This window comes from Staurois parvus, unplaced genomic scaffold, assembly GCF_062004578.1.
Source record: "Staurois parvus isolate SC_StPar_1 unplaced genomic scaffold, SC_StPar_1.0 ptg001045l, whole genome shotgun sequence".
Lineage (NCBI taxonomy): Eukaryota > Metazoa > Chordata > Amphibia > Anura > Ranidae > Staurois > Staurois parvus.
Window position 1 is genome coordinate 6,609,185 of NW_028318841.1, and position 17,062 is coordinate 6,626,246.

The following is a 17,062-nucleotide window of genomic DNA, read 5'->3' on the forward strand; positions in this document are numbered from 1 at the left end:
CCCCATTCACACCTGAGTGATTTGTAGTTCGAACTCTTAATGGAGATGGTTCACATCTCCACTCCAAGTTGCCTGAAGTCAAATGCCTGAAGCTCAAACAGGTTTTGGAGCTTTTTTTGGCCCTCAAATTGGGCAGATTTGGGAGTTTTTGAGTGTTATTAATTTCATAGAAATAAGTGGAAACATGCGATTTGCGTGTTTTTGCTTGTTTTTGCACATTAACCCCTAACCCTAATGCTAACTAGTGTTAGGCATGATGTTCCAGTTGAATATAAGTTCGACCCGAACATCTGTTGTTCATGTGCTCAGCGAACACATGAATGGTAAGGGAGTTCGGTAGGCTGTTCGCCCGCCGCGCCCCACAATTCACTGCACCCTGACAGTGCATTGTGATTGGCTAAAGCAATGCACCGGATGATGTCAAAAGGGGACGGGGGTGACCCCGCCCTCTTGTGACATCATCACAGTATTTAAGACGACGAGAGCCAGAGTCGAGAGCGGAGCATTTTTTTTTTCGGGTAGGCGGTGGCAGTGGGCATCGCGATTGACGTTGGACCTGCTTTGTGGGACTTTTTGTTTTAATTTTTTTTTAATAAAGGACTTGCCAAAGACAGTCTACTGTCATTTTTTACACGATGCTTTTTTTTGTGTGAATGATTAGCAGTACCATGTACCCCATACTCATTTCTATAGGAGACATAGGATCTGAGAGCCCCTTGTTAAAGGTGGCTTCCAGATTCTGATAAGCCCCCCGCATGCAGACCACCACAATCACTGGCCATGGTTGTGGGGAAGAAGCCCTTGTCCCCATGGATTTGTAGGGCCATGCCATTTTTAAAAAACTGTTGGCGTGGGAGTTCCCCTCAAAATCCATGGCAGACTCGAAGGGCATGAAATGGATGGGGGGAACCACGTATTTTTGTTTTTTTTTCATTTTATTTGCCAGGCAATGCGGGAATTCTTTATACATTCAGCTGTCAGCTGGGAAGCCTGCTGATAGCGGAAACATGAAAGAATGTTTTCACTACTAAAATACCGCATGACTTAATATAACTCATGCAGCATCTTACTACATACTCTGATGCGGTAAGATATTGCTTAGTGAATTGTCCTTTCTGTTCAAAGTTCACAGTCGAACTTTTGTTAGGTTCGAATGTCTGACTGCGAACCAAACAGGGGAGTGTTCGGCCCACTACTAATCCTAACCCTAACACCCAACCCCTAACCCAAACCCTAACCTTAACTCTAACCCCTTACCCTAACAAAAAAATAATAATAAATGAATAATAATAATAATAATAATAAAAAAAGAAATAAAAGCTGATGGAAAAGTGAAAAAAAGCTGAAAAACCTAGTAACAAAAAATACAACATGGCTAATAAAATACCTCAAAAACTCCTGAAATGAACGTTTCTTTGGCTGCCCAGGCATACCTGTGCAGGTGTAAGTCCATAAAAGGTATTGTCCATTGCTGATGGTTCCTCGGGTGGGTGGTTGCTGATTTACATCATGCTGGTGTGGCCCTTGAAGCTGGTTCCCATATGGTTCTCTTCTGTACTCCGGACTCCCTTGGGTCCAGCCTTTTCCCTATTTATGAGTGCCACAGGGAAGAGGGCAGGCTCAGCAAAAGCCAGGGAAACTGGCAGACCTAGCATTAACCCATTCCCCCACCTAGGCAGCACTAATATCCATAGCTAACAGTAACCTATCTCTAGGCATGTGCCTAGAGGCTATATGGTTGCTTTTAGGTGGGTGGTTGTCTGGTGAAGCTGCGGCTCAACTGCTCACTGTATTTAGCACCTTATAGCTCTTTAATGAGCAGGGAGCCTGAGCTTGGCTGATCACTGAGTGCAGTACTGGGAGAGAGTCATCCACCACCCAGGATTGCACCCCCCTCTCACCACTGTTAATATATGCCTTAGAATAGGTGTACTGCTCTGTGTCTATTCTTTGCCCCCTTGCTTGTCTGCGCCCAGGGCAGCTGCCCTTCCTGCCCACCCCTTGTCCTCACCTTGGCTGAGTATCTCGTGCGTTAAGCCAAGTTATGTCTGGCAGCTCATTCACTTGGAGCTGGATGTCCATGCACCCCAACCTACAATAAACTAGGACCTGCACTGCCTTTCAAATCACTCTGCACTGCAACACTTCTAGAGCTCAATGTATAAGTGTGTTGGGGATCGGTTAAAGTATAACTGAAGGAGACACATAGAGAGGGATTAGAACACCCGTCAGGTTGTTATTGCTGTCTGTGTCCCTGTTAGGGAGATTCACCCTATTTGTCCTGTTTACCATTATCATTGAAAGGGAACATAAAAAGAAAATGTCATCCCTTAGTGATGACCAGAACAGTAAATGCCCGTTCACATCTGTGCTTTTGGTGTGTTGCATTGTAGGCGGCTTTTTCCCATGTTTTAGGCACACTACCATTAAACTCTATAGATTGTGTGTTTTGCGCATCAAAGAGCATCCCAGATACAGCATGCAGGACTTATATTAGCACACCAAACCAAAAATGCACATAAAATGCACTGGTGTGAAGAGGGGCTTGTAGAGGGGAAATCTTCCAATGGTGACTCTAGTTCTGGTGACACACAGGAATTTCCTCACTTCCTGTTTTGGCTATGGGATAGGAAGTGAGGGGAAATCTCCCCAATGGGGCACAGATGGCAAACAATAATCCTGACAGGGGTTATAACCCCCTTGTATTCTCTATCAAGTTCTACCTCAATAGTGAATGGTTATGCAGCTTAATATACTTGTTTATACATATGTTGCCTTTCAAAGTGAAATAGGGATTTGTTTTCAAAGGGCATTTGATAAGTGGCGAGGAGGTGTTATGTCATCTCCTCACCACCTGTTTTAACTCCTAAAAGCCCACAGCACTGCGGCCTATTCACTAGAACTGACTACATGTGGTGGGCAGTAATGCCTGCACAATGCTACAACAGGGTCAACTTTTGCTGCTTTTGTAGCTTAGGGGGAAAGGTTGGCATTACCATTATGTGTTTATGGTGTTTGCAAGAACAGCATTCAGATGTGAACAAACCTGTGAATGTGACATTCAACAAACATTCGCTGAAGGTGAATCTTCCAAATGCATGCACACTTAATGACATTGATTCACCAGCAGTGAATATTACATTCTGTGTGGCATATGTGAAAGTCCCACTTCTCCCTTCAGTATCAATGTCTTTTATTAACATCTCAGTGTGAGGCCTGGAGCGCCTCGATGGGTGTACAAAGCGGATTGGTCAGCTCCCCTCTCCGTACACCGGCATTGGCTGACTCCTCTCAGAGTTGCAGCTTTGTTTTGGTTTGTCCCCCGTGCAGCTTTCCGCCCCGCCTACCCCTCCTCCCCTGCTCTTGGTACGGCCCCTCTCCCAGTGGCGGAAGCGCATGCGCACAGAGCCAAGCACTTGCTAACGGAGTCATTCTAGCAGGGCTATTCCCTGGCAGAAATGGCGGCGAGTCAGACGGCGGCGGTGGCCGTTGTGGGGGGCACCGGTGGACAAGGAGGAGGCGGTCCTGTCCCGGGAGGAGCGGTGCCCGGTGTGGGGGTACTGCTGGGCACGGCGGGCAGTATGTGCCCAGGGGCAATGTCGGGGGTGCCCAGCTTCCCCCATGGACCGCACTGGAGCACGGGAACCATTCACCAGAACACGGCGAGGAGCCTGGACCGGGCCCTGGAGGAGGCGCTCACCACCGGGATCCTCAACCTGAGCGGGAGGAAGCTGAGGGACTTCCCGGGCAGCGGCTACGATCTGACCGATACTACACAAGCAGGTGCGGCCATGGTCACCCAACGATCCGGGCACACCATTGTCCTACACCATCCCTCCATCATCTTACATCTGTTATCCCTCCATCATCCTTCTGACATATCTCTGTCATCCCTCCATCATCTTACATCTGTTATCCCTCCATCATCCTTCTGACATATTTCTGTCATCCCTCCATCATCTTACATCTGTTATCCCTCCATCATCCTTCTGACATATCTCTGTCATCCCCCCATCATCTTTTATTTCCCCATCATCTGTCATCCCTCCATCATCTTACATCTGTTATCCCTCCATCATCCTTCTGACATATCTCTGTCATCCCTCCATCATATTTTATCTCCCCATCACCTGTCACCCCCCCATCATCTTTCACCTGTCACCCCCCCCATCATCTTTCACCTGTCACCCCCCCCATCATCTTTCACCTGTCACCCCCCCCATCATCTTTCACCTGTCACCCCCCCCCCCCCCCCATCATCTTTCACCTGTCACCCCCCCCCCATCATCTTTCACCTGTCACCCCCCATCATCTTTCACCTGTCACCCCCCATCATCTTTCACCTGTCACCCCCCATCATCTTTCACCTGTCATCCCTCCATCATCTTTCATATGCCACCCCCCCCCCATCATCTGTCATCCCTCCCATCATCTTTCATCTTCCCATCATCTGCCCCCCCCATCATCTGCCCCCCCCCTTCACCCTTCTTCCGTCATCCCTCCATCACCCTTCTTCCGTCATCCCTCCATCACCCTTCTTCCGTCATCCCTCCATCACCCTTCTTCCGTCATCCCTCCATCACCCTTCTTCCGTCATCCCTCCATCACCCTTCTTCCGTCATCCCTGGCCTTCTGTCATTCCTCCATTATCGTCCTTCTGACATATCTGTTATCCCTCCGTTATCCTTCTGTCATCCCTCCATCATCATCCCTCCAATTATACCACCAACATTTTTCCATCATCCCTCAATCATCCCCCACTCATAACTCCCATCATACTTCCAACATTCCTTCTTCATCACTCCAACATATCTCTTCCATCCCTTCATTATCGCTCTGTCATCCCTTCATCAACATCCTCATCCGTTCATAATTCTTCTGTCATTCCTCCATCATCCTCAGTAATACCTCCAACAGGATTTATATAGCACCAACAGTTTGCGCAGCGCTTTACAAAATGAAGGTAGACATTACAGTTACAATACAATTTGGTACAAGAGGAAACAGAAGGCCCTGCTCATTAGAGCTTACAATCTACAAGGAAGAGATCCTTTTAATCATACCTTCAACATTGCTCCATCGTCCTTTTGTCATACCTCAATCATCCCTCCACCATCCTTCTGTCATAACTCCTATCATCCTTCAATCGTACCTTCAAAAGCCTTCCGCCATCCCTCAGACATCTTTCCATTGTCCTTCTGTCTTACCTCAATCATCCTTCCATCAAATTTTTTGTCATGCCTTTTGCATAACTCCCATCATTTTCCAATTATACCACCAACATTTTTCCATCATCCCTCAAACATCCCCCACTCATAACTCCCATCATAATTCCAACATTCCTTCTTCATCCCTCCAACATATCTCCTCTATCCCTCCATCATTTTCTTCATCATCCTCTGTAATACCAACATAACGCCCATCATCCTTCAATCATATCTGCAACATGACTCCCATCATCCCTCTGTCATCCCGCAATGATCATTCAATCATACTTTCATCACCCTTCCATCAAACTCCTATCACCCTTCCATCAAACTCCTATCATCCTTCCATCAAACTTCTGGCATGCCTTTTCCATAACTCCCATCATTCTTCAATCATACCGCCAACACTTTTTTCCATTATCGCTCAGACATCTCTCAATCATAACTCCCATCATACCTCCAACATTACTTCTTCATCCCTCCATGATATCTCTTCCACCCCCTGATATTTCTCCGCCATATCTGCCAACATTCCTCCATCATCCCTCTGACGTTTCTCCCACACACCTCCAACATTCCTCCAGTACCCCTCTAACATCTGACATCCGGTATCCCTTTGACATCCTCTTCAGCACCCTCTCCAGAACCCCTCCTACATTCTTCCAACCTTTCCTCTTGCGTTCCTCAAGCATCCCTCCAACCACTTTCCAACTTTTCTTTCAAACCCCCTTAACCCCCAGCACCCCTCTAACACCTTTCTGACATCCCTCCCGCACCCATCCTACCTTCCTCCAACATCCCTGTAACATCATCCTGGCATCCTTCTAACCATACCTCTGACATCCTGCCAACACCTTTCCAATCTTTCCTCCAGCATCACACCAATATACTTCTGGCCTTCCCTCCGACAACCCTTCTCACCTGGTCAGTCTACCAGGGGAGGGCCTGGCCCCGTGCATGGGTGTATGGTCAGGATCTCAGGGTCCTCTCCTCTAAGCCTGGCCCCGTGCATGGGTGTATGGTCAGGATCTCCGAGTCCTCTCCTCTAAGCCTGGCCCCGTGCATGGGTGTATGGTCAGGATCTCCGAGTCCTCTCCTCTAAGCCTGGCCCCGTGCATGGGTGTATGGTCAGGATCTCAGAGTCCTCTCCTCTAAGCCTGGCCCCGTGTATGGTCAGGATCTCCGAGTCCTCTCCTCTAAGCCTGGCCCCGTGTATGGTCAGGATCTCCGAGTCCTCTCCTCTAAGCCTGGCCCCGTGCATGGGTGTATGGTCAGGATCTCAGAGTCCTCCCCTCTAAGCCTGGCCCCGTGTATGGTCAGGATCTCCGAGTCCTCTCCTCTAAGCCTGGCCCCGTGCATGGGTGTATGGTCAGGATCTCCGAGTCCTCTCCTCTAAGCCTGGCCCCGTGCATGGGTGTATGGTCAGGATCTCAGAGTCCTCTCCTCTAAGCCTAGCTCCGTGCATGGGTGTATGGTCAGGATCTCCGAGTCCTCTCCTCTAAGCCTGGCCCCGTGCATGGGTGTATGGTCAGGATCTCAGAGTCCCCTCCTCTAAGCCTGGCCCCGTGTATGGTCAGGATCTCCGAGTCCTCTCCTCTAAGCCTGGCCCCGTGCATGGGTGTATGGTCAGGATCTCAGAGTCCTCTCCTCTAAGCCTGGCCCCGTGCATGGGTGTATGGTCAGGATCTCCGAGTCCTCTCCTCTAAGCCTGGCCCCGTGCATGGGTGTATGGTCAGGATCTCCGAGTCCTCTCCTCTAAGCCTGGCCCCGTGCATGGGTGTATGGTCAGGATCTCAGAGTCCTCTCCTCTAAGCCTGGCCCCGTGCATGGGTGTATGGTCAGGATCTCAGAGTCCTCTCCTCTAAGCCTAGCTCCGTGCATGGGTGTATGGTCAGGATCTCAGAGTCCTCTCCTCTAAGCCTGGCCCCGTGTATGGTCAGGATCTCCGAGTCCTCTCCTCTAAGCCTGGCCCCGTGCATGGGTGTATGGTCAGGATCTCAGAGTCCCCTCCTCTAAGCCTGGCCCCGTGTATGGTCAGGATCTCCGAGTCCTCTCCTCTAAGCCTGGCCCCGTGCATGGGTGTATGGTCAGGATCTCAGAGTCCTCCCCTCTAAGCCTGGCCCCGTGTATGGTCAGGATCTCCGAGTCCTCTCCTCTAAGCCTGGCCCCGTGCATGGGTGTATGGTCAGGATCTCCGAGTCCTCTCCTCTAAGCCTGGCCCCGTGCATGGGTGTATGGTCAGGATCTCAGAGTCCTCTCCTCTAAGCCTAGCTCCGTGCATGGGTGTATGGTCAGGATCTCCGAGTCCTCTCCTCTAAGCCTGGCCCCGTGCATGGGTGTATGGTCAGGATCTCAGAGTCCCCTCCTCTAAGCCTGGCCCCGTGTATGGTCAGGATCTCCGAGTCCTCTCCTCTAAGCCTGGCCCCGTGCATGGGTGTATGGTCAGGATCTCAGAGTCCTCTCCTCTAAGCCTGGCCCCGTGTATGGTCAGGATCTCCGAGTCCTCTCCTCTAAGCCTGGCCCCGTGCATGGGTGTATGGTCAGGATCTCCGAGTCCTCTCCTCTAAGCCTGGCCCCGTGCATGGGTGTATGGTCAGGATCTCAGAGTCCTCCCCTCTAAGCCTGGCCCCGTGTATGGTCAGGATCTCCGAGTCCTCTCCTCTAAGCCTGGCCCCGTGCATGGGTGTATGGTCAGGATCTCAGAGTCCTCTCCTCTAATCCTGGCCCCGAGTATGGTCAGGATCTCCGAGTCCTCTCCTCTAAGCCTGGCCCCGTGCATGGGTGTATGGTCAGGATCTCAGAGTCCTCTCCTCTAAGCCTGGCCCCGTGTATGGTCAGGATCTCCGAGTCCTCTCCTCTAAGCCTGGCCCCGTGCATGGGTGTATGGTCAGGATCTCCGAGTCCTCTCCTCTAAGCCTGGCCCCGTGCATGGGTGTATGGTCAGGATCTCAGAGTCCTCCCCTCTAAGCCTGGCCCCGTGCATGGGTGTATGGTCAGGATCTCCGAGTCCTCTCCTCTAAGCCTGGCCCCGTGCATGGGTGTATGGTCAGGATCTCAGAGTCCTCTCCTCTAAGCCTGGCCCCGTGTATGGTCAGGATCTCCGAGTCCTCTCCTCTAAGCCTGGCCCCGTGTATGGTCAGGATCTCAGAGTCCTCTCCTCTAAGCTCTGTGTTCAGTGCCCACTTAGTACAGCATTCAGCTCCATGTAGCCACAGCCTGGCATAGACTTTGACAGGATGTTGGCAGGGGGCTAGACGCTGCACTAAAATGCTGGGATAAAGCTAGATGCCTCCCTGTGCAAGGGGCCTAAAGCAAACCTGTCCTCTGGTCATTAAAGATAAATAATGCCCGTTGTGCTGCAGATACCGTTCAGTGATATACATCCAACTCTTGTGGTCTTTACTTGACACTAGAACACACTAATAAGGCCCCATGAAAACCATGAGCCTTGGTGCGGGGGCACTCTGCTTGGCTTACCACAATGCATTGCTGTGTGCATAATGGCCAGCCAGGTCCCATTCATGTTAGTGCCTGTATTATGCTACACATTGACATGCATATAAACAGGCTGCCTAAGGGGCCAAAATGCACCAAATTTGTCCTGTTAAGCTACTTGCCACAATGCACGGTAGTGTGTTACTGTTCATTACGCTGCATCACATATCCATTCACAAGGTGTGTTGGGGTTCCATTCAGAATGAAGCATAATGGTGTGATTGGGGTCTCGGACCTGTTCGCTTGGTGTGTTGTGTTAATGCATTTTTTGGCACATGTATGTCAAATGAATGGGATAGTAATTCACCAGAAAGGACCAAAAATCTGACATTCGCTATTTCCTGACTCAACCTACCACCAACGCATGGTGGTGCAACACGTGCTTTGGAGGTGTTTTGAGTTAATGTGTTGTGGTGTTGTTATAACAATAAATGGCACAGCAAAATAATAACACACACATTCTGCTCCAGTTTCTGCTGTCACTTGGGGTGTGCTTATAGTCCAGCATGTTGCCCTTTGGTGCTTTTATGGCTTGCAGACCCCAACAGTCAGTAGAGGGGGGCATTGATACGTAAAAGGTCTGTGATGGCATCTGTTATATGTGATCCATCTCTATCATCTACAGCATGTATGTTTACAGTCTTCTCTAGAATACATATTCTGAATATTATGTGTGGCCCCTTGGAGATGTTGTATGGAGAGTTCTCAGCTTTAACTAAAACTTATCGTGCACAGGCAGCATTTTCATAGTTTATTATGGAAAAGGAGAGCTCTGCTTTGTTGCGACCGTTGGGTAGTTTATGTATCTAGGATGATGTTTTAGGGCTCGTTCACATCGCCATAATGCTAATAGCTCCAGTTTAGTGTGCATGCTTCTGTCAGGGAGCGGTGTAATGTGCATTTTAGCACATCAAAGTTTTCCTTTTTTTTAAAAACTTTTATTTGTAGTGACGTGGTACCACAAAACACTACATCACTACTGCACCTCTGGGCTGCAATGCTGTGTGAATGAGGTACATAGAATGCAGTTGTTTTGTATGTGTCCTGGTGGTGACTGGTGTTTATCCAGTGTGAACGAGTCCTTAAAGCCGCTCCAGTTATTTCACATCAGTAGTACATCATTTCTAAGAACTAGAAGATTTTGGTCATATAACTAAAATTTGTGAAGTTATGCTGTTGCTCTGTGAAGCACCACCTTATGCCTGGTACATACTTAAAAGAACAAAAAACAAATCTGAGAGGTTGCTGAGCTATTGTGTTCTGACAGGGCCCCCGTGAACACACTAGCTGCAAGCACTGATCGGATGCTGGTTTTTTTCAGCATGCCCATTCGAGAAAAGCCAGACAGGCTGCTGTACTCACTGGCTGAATATCGGCTGGTTTCTGTTGCACCGGTCGACATTTGGCCTGTGTGTACCAGGCTTTACTGGAGTCTAGTCTGAGAGTCCTGTTGTCTGCTGTCTTTCTTAGTGCCTCTCCAATGTCAAACATTGATAAGGAGTTGAAGTAGTTTACTCCAGTGATAGGCAAACAAAGAACTAATACAGAATTTGGTTCTTCATGCAGGAAATGTCAAAGTTGACATAGATCAATAAAGGAAACACCTAAATGACTGATGGATTTAGGCCCCTTTGAAATGGGCGGACATTGCCCTCTAAGGAGCGGTGGATGTAAATGGATATGTGTTCATTTACACCTGTCTGCATCCGATCTGCTAAAAACAGATGAGGGATAAGTTCCCCATCCGTCTAGCGCATTGGATGACAGTCAGATGTAAAATGACAGGTTTATTTCTGACCTCCCATAGAGAAGAGTGGGCTGTGTCTGTGTCCGCTCTGCATAAGCAGAGTGGACACTGACTTGTCATCTACCTGCTCGGTGTGGATCAGCAGACAGATCCCCTGCTGAGCAGGTGCAATGAAGTCTGCCCACGTGAAAGGGGAGTTAGGCATGGTGGTTTAGCATAGTAGAGTATTGGAGGCTCTACATGGCATGCTGGGTACAGGAAAGCATTGGGGGTTTTGCACCTCAGCACATGGGACCTGTTAAGCAAGCGTGTGCATAGGGCTGCAGTGGGGCTGTAGTGGTGAGGAGTGATTCCCCTAACTACTGCTTCTGTGCATTTGATGTTTTTGTTGAGTAAAGATAACAGCCATCTTTAAGATCAATCTATTCTGTATATGCTGTTTATTTTACACATCAGTGTTAGCGTAATTATTATTGTAGGTAGTTTAGTTTATGATCTGTCATGAAGATAGCAGGAAGTCTTATTAAAATGAATATTCTGCCTTTACCAGACATTCCTTGTACGAGGACCAAATGGTTCCTTGTTAGCTCAGGAACTTAATAATTAGTCTGTGATTTTTTTTAATGCATATGCAGGTCTCTTTCTACTCCCAAGGTACCTCTGCTTAGTGTCCACAGGCATTCTGCTTATTCAGGAAATTCTCCTCCTCCTCATCCCACTGAGGGTATTCATTTGTTTCAAATATTATCTGTTCTTGCCCTCGTGGCTGTACATACTTTAAAGTTGCTAGGTCATTCCTGCTGGTTCCTTGATGAAAAAGTGTATACCTTCCTTTTGCCAAAGGGCAATAGCCTTGTTTTGTGACTGTGTCTCACATTCAGTCATGATCTAGCTGGAGAATTGCCCATTTGTGTTTTCTGTGCATGGAGCTTTATAGAACCTCCATTCTTTAATATATTTAGGTGGAATGTTCAAGGTACTATCTTCATTTACAACAAAAGCAGGTGGTCTGCCCTTAAGGTACCATATGTTGTTATGAGGTAATTGTCTCGTGCTTGCTATGAGTCGAGAACATCTACAAGGTTAATTGCTCCAATATTTTCCGTCATTTGTTTATTGTATTTTTATTGTATTTGTATTGTATATGTAGCTCAAGGAAGTCGCCTTCTTAGCCGTGCCACAATTTACTGAAAGCAAAACTAAACCTGCTGATTTAAGTTTTCAAAAACAGAAGTGGAAGTAAGGCAAAAAATAAAACATTGTAAACAGGCAGACATGTAAAGTCTCTTGCAAAAAAAAAAAAATACCTACCTGCTTGTTTACAATCGTCTATGGCAGTGGTCTCCAAACTGTGGCCCTGGGGCAAGAGGCGGCCCCAATGGGGCATTATTCATCCCACTGATACAAGACACTATTCTGACCACTGATACCAACAATGGAACATACATCCTTCTACTGACATCAACAATGGGGCACTATTCCTTCCCCCTAATACCAAAGATAGGGATTCAAGGAAAAATTCTACTGACCACGGTCAGGCCCCCCTAAAGTCTGAAGGACAATAAACTTGTTCTTTCTTTAGAAAGTTTGGAGACCCCTGGTCTATGAGATGATGTACACAGTGCCGGTGTACTGGTGTGGATGCGCAGTAGTGACGTCATCCTGCACCAGTCAATCAAGACAGCCACAGACATACACTTGAAAGAAGCCAGAGAGATGTTGGTGAGGGATCGTGTGGCCCTTGAAGCATTCTTCTTTAAATTGAGTATTCTGCTTTAAATTTAAGGCATGTGTTGAATGATAATATAATAAATAAGTGCAGTGCTAAGATGATGATAAAGTCTGTCCCTTATAGGAAATAACTATAAAATACTTATAAATTATTCAGTAAAAGTGACAGTCTGTGTAATCAAAATGGTGCAGAATGACATTAAACTCCAGTGGTGGTGCTCCAAACGGTGTGGTAAACATTACGCACTCACCAGATGCATAATTTAAGTATGCAGTGTATGAACTAGTAGAGGTCTCTTTAACAGGTATGGGTCTGGTCTGGGACACGAATAATCCTCCTTCAGGATGGTGTTGTAAAGCCCACAGGAGAGTAAGAAGATCCAGCTGGTCAGAGGTCCCTTTAAGGGATGGATAGGTGCAGGTGCCTGCTTACAGGAACTCCCTTCTCTGGATACAGTGGATGGATGACTGGATCAAATGGGCTCTATAAATAAACAGCTCTTGAGTCTTGGTGTGCATTGTGTATTTCTTCCAGATCTGTGCAGTAATCCTAGTGTGAGACTTTTGTTGTAACAAAGACTGCTCGCTGCTACCCTCTCTCCTTGTGCAGGGTGACTGGACAAAAGTCTCACACTAGGATTACTGCACAGATATGGAAGAAATACACAATGCACACCAAGATTCAAGAGCTGTTTATTTATAGAGCCCATTTGATCCAGTCATTCATCCACTGTATCCAGAGAAGGGGGTTCCTGTAAGCAGGCACCTGCACCTATCCATCCCTTAAAGGGACCTCTGACCAGCTGGATCTTCTTACTCTCCTGTGGGCTTAACAACACCATCCTGAAGGAGGATTATTCATGGACCAGACCCATACCTGTTAAAGAGACCTCTACTGGTTCATACACTGCGTACTTAAATTACGCATCTGGTGAGTGCGTAATTTTTACCACACCGTTTGGAGCACCACCACTGGAGTTTAATGCCATTCTGCACCATTTTATTTACACAGACTGTCACTTTTACTGAATAATTTATTTATAAGTATTTTATTATTTCCAATAAGGGACAGACTTTATCATCATTCATCTTAGGGCTCTGCACTTATTTATTATATTCTTATGATAAGGTTTTTTATGTTGGTTACCTTGAGTGTTCTAGCTGCTGACTGGAGAGAGCTCACTTTATTATTTTATGTGTTGAATGATAACACTTACTAGTGTGCCTATGTTGGCTCTCAACTGGAGGGTCAAGCCTTAAAAGGGTTGGTTTTATCATTGATCACATGTGTAGCACTATGGCAACTGCAGATCAAACAGCGGCTAAGATGGCAGAGTCATTGGCTGCAAAGGATAGGAGGCTTTGGTTCCACATTAACATGCATATAGTTGTGCTCAGGGAATCTCTCAGGTTATCTTCTATAACTTTCAAGCAGTTATCCGGTGGGATTGCAAAGTGCACAGTCTATAGTAAATCAGCCTCAATGTGTTCTTCACATTGGGGGGGGGGGGGGGGGGGAATTAAAGTGATTGTAAACTCATGTTTTTTTTCTATTGACATACAGAGTGCCACTCCCTCCTCATTGGGTGTGATTGACAGCAGCGGGAGCCAGTGGCTGTCTCTGAGCCTGTGAGGAGGGAGAAAGCCTCTGCTCTCGTGCATCAGGCTAAGGTAAGTATAAGGAGGGGCTGGGGGAAAGCGGCACTTAAAAGGATTTTTACCTTGATGCAGAGAATGCATAAAGGTAAAAAACCTTCTGTGTGCAGCAGCCCCCAATCCTTACCTGAGCCCCCTCCGATCCAGGCGAGTTCTTCTCTGATTGGCCGCCATGGGCATGGCACGAATCGGCTTCTAGCTAACATTTCAAATTTTAAGTTGCTTGGCTGCTCTCAGATTGAGACAGTTTGTCTCAGATACTTTTTATGAATCCCCCCAGTGTGTCTGAAAACTTAAGCAGGCCATAGATGAGTTGAAAACTGAACAAAAATTCTTGTCGACCATGAGATTATTTTTCGCATCGTTAGTTTGCCAGCTGTGACATGCGACTTTTGTACCGCAATCAAAAGTACCTGATCCAACATGCCAGATTTTTTTCTTCTTTAATGAAACAAATGGTAGCACAATTGTAGGAGCTCTTTTCATTTTTCTATCAACAGAACATTTGGTTTTTGACTCGTCTATGGCCAGCTTTACTTCAATGTGCTCTGAACAACAAATTGATTTAAAAAGCCATTGGTTGCATTGGGCACTTCTTTTTCCAGTAGTTCTGTGAAAAGCGGTTAAAGGGTAAGTTCACCTTTCATAACATGTTACACCCATATTCAGGGTGTAACATGTTATGAATGGACCGGCCTAGCGATCACAATTAAAAAAAAAAAAAAGAGGCCTCGAGGGGCTCCTCCTGCCTTGCTGCATCACTCATTCACAGTATTCTGTGAATGAGAACACTACAAGTTCCCACAGCCCTTGTGGTTGTCGGATTGTAGTTTTCAATGCACGACCACGGCTCTGTGGTAGTTTACTGAGACTTTCTACCTGTATCCTTTTCCCGTATGATGTTTGGGCACACAGATACACTGACAGATCTGCAGGAGACCTGCATGGCACCAGTGATCTACTGATCACTGCTGTAGGGCTTCAGTAACAAAGAAACAGAATAATAATAAATGCGCATTTTTTTACCCGCAAAAAAAAGCATTTATTATTTTTTTGTTAAAAGGTGAACTTATCCTTTAAAGCTAAATTCTAGGCAGAAATAAAAGATATTGCTAAATGCATTTTTCACCCTTGATTCACACCTATGCATTTTTTAGTGCATTTTGTGTTTTGCAGAAACTCACTACAGTCCATTTAGCATGGATTCCTTTGGATCTAGTTCACATCTGTGCGTTTTGAGACATTGTGTTTTTTGGAAAGGGTCAGGGACTTTTTTCCCACAGCAGATTGAGTTTGCAATTGAGTTGTTGTGTGTAATAGACTTCAATGGACAAGCACCAGTGTTGCATTTTTGATGTACTTTTGAGTTTTTTTTTTTTTTTAGCTAATAGGAAAATATAACAGTTGTTTTTCATGTAGTGCGACTTTGATGTGACTTTGATGCAACTTTACACGCTCTGGCACTCAAGTAGCATCACAGTAGTGCAGGAACCTTTGTGTCCAAAGTCGCATGTTAGGTTTAGTGTTATGGGCTATGGTTAGGGGTAAAAATGCCTCAACTACAACTGGCATAGATGTGAACCTAGCTTTAAAATGTAAGCAGTACAAGTACCTGATTTTGCCCTTGTATTAACCTCTGCCAATCCCTGTACAGCAGCACTCAGACTGAGAGAGACCGCAAAATGAGGTTGTCAGATGGGCTGGAGTGCTAACATGAAACATGCTGATATGAGGATACCAGAGTGACAGATGAGCTCCTCAGTGTATTGCTTCTACCTCACACATAAGGTGGGGGTTAGGAGGAAAGTGTGTGTGTACATACACACACTCACTTCCCACTTTATTAGGTACACCTGTAAAATTGCTTGGTAACACAAACTGCTAATCAGTCAATCACATGGCAGCAGCTCAGTGCATGTAGGCATCTAGATGCGGTGAAGACGACTTGCTGAAGTTCAAAACGAGCATCAGTATGGGGAAGAAAGGGGATTTCAGTGGCGTTGTATGTGCCAGACTGGCTGATCTGAGTATTTCAAAAACTGCAGATCTACTGTGATTTTCATGCACAACCATCTCTAGGGTTTACAGAGAATGGTCCGAAAAAGAGAAAATATCCAGTAAGCAGCAATTGTGTGGACGAAAATGCCTTGTTAATGTCAGAGGAGAATGGACAGACCGTGTGCTGTGATATTCAAATGGTAGGGTCAGAATTTGGTGTAAAAAACATGAAAGCATAGATCCATCCTGCCTTATATCAACGGTTTAGGCTGGTGGTGTAAGGCCCCTTTCACATGGACTTTCTGATCCAGTCCAGTTGCTTGTTTTTCAGGCGGACCTGATCGGAACCTCTATTCTCCTCTATGGAGCGGTGGGGGTATAAACGGACATGTGTCCATTTACAACTGCCGACATCCCATCTGATCCAATCCACCAAAAAGAGATGGATGGTGGGGATCCATTTCCTTCCATCCATCGGATTGGATAGGATGGCAGTTGGATGGAAATGGACAGGTGATCCGTTTCCATCCGACTGTCCATAGAGGACAGTGGGCTGTGTCTGTGTCCGCTCTGCAGCAGCGGAGTGGACAAGGGCCTGTCATCCGCTTGCTCGGGGGATCAGCTGACAGAAATCCTGCTGAGCAAGCAGATCCACTTAAGGGTCTGCCTCGTGTGAAAGGGGCCTAATGGTGTGGGGGTTATTTTCTTGGCACAACAAGGAGTAACTAATAAAGTGGCTGGTGTGTGTATTCTTGATTTATTGATTTTTTTTTTTTCAATATGCACTTACCTTTTGTTTACCCGTAATGGTTCTGTGTCTACCTGCATAGATGGACAGGGGCATGAGTCTGCATGTTTTTGTCAATACACTCTTAGCCTAGCAGCCTTTGCTTTTGCAATATAATCATTCCTAGATTGTAAGCTCCAAGGAGCAGGGCCCTCCTATCCCTCTTGTATTGAACTGTATTGTTGCTGTATTGTCTCTTGTTATATTGTAAAGCGCTGAGCAAACTGTTGGCACTATATAAATCCTGTATAATAATAATAATTGCTGCCTTGTTCCTTTTTGCTTGGTTGTATCTGCTTAGTGTGTAGGTAGTGGTTGTCTATTCAGTCATCTACCCCTTTAGTCCTCTGTTCTTTCAGCATTTCTAGCATGTGTTGGCTGTATGATAGAACTGGAACAAGGGGTTAATTTCTCTTGTTGTCCTACCTTGTAGCTAATATA

At 46.5% G+C, this 17,062-nt stretch overlaps 1 protein-coding gene across 3 annotated transcripts in view; it reads left to right on the plus strand.

Annotated features, from left to right (window-relative positions):
- Positions 1 to 3,387: 3,387 nt before the first annotated feature.
- Positions 3,388 to 17,062, plus strand: part of LRCH2 (leucine rich repeats and calponin homology domain containing 2) — a 153,120-nt gene continuing 139,445 nt past the window's right edge. For all 3 annotated transcript variants that reach the window (XM_089657979.1, XM_089657980.1, XM_089657981.1), the window contains exon 1: positions 3,388 to 3,783. In XM_089657979.1, coding sequence (XP_089514105.1) covers positions 3,459 to 3,783 — 325 coding nt within the window. In that variant the 5' untranslated portion in view covers positions 3,388 to 3,458. The remainder of the gene's footprint in view (positions 3,784 to 17,062) is intronic.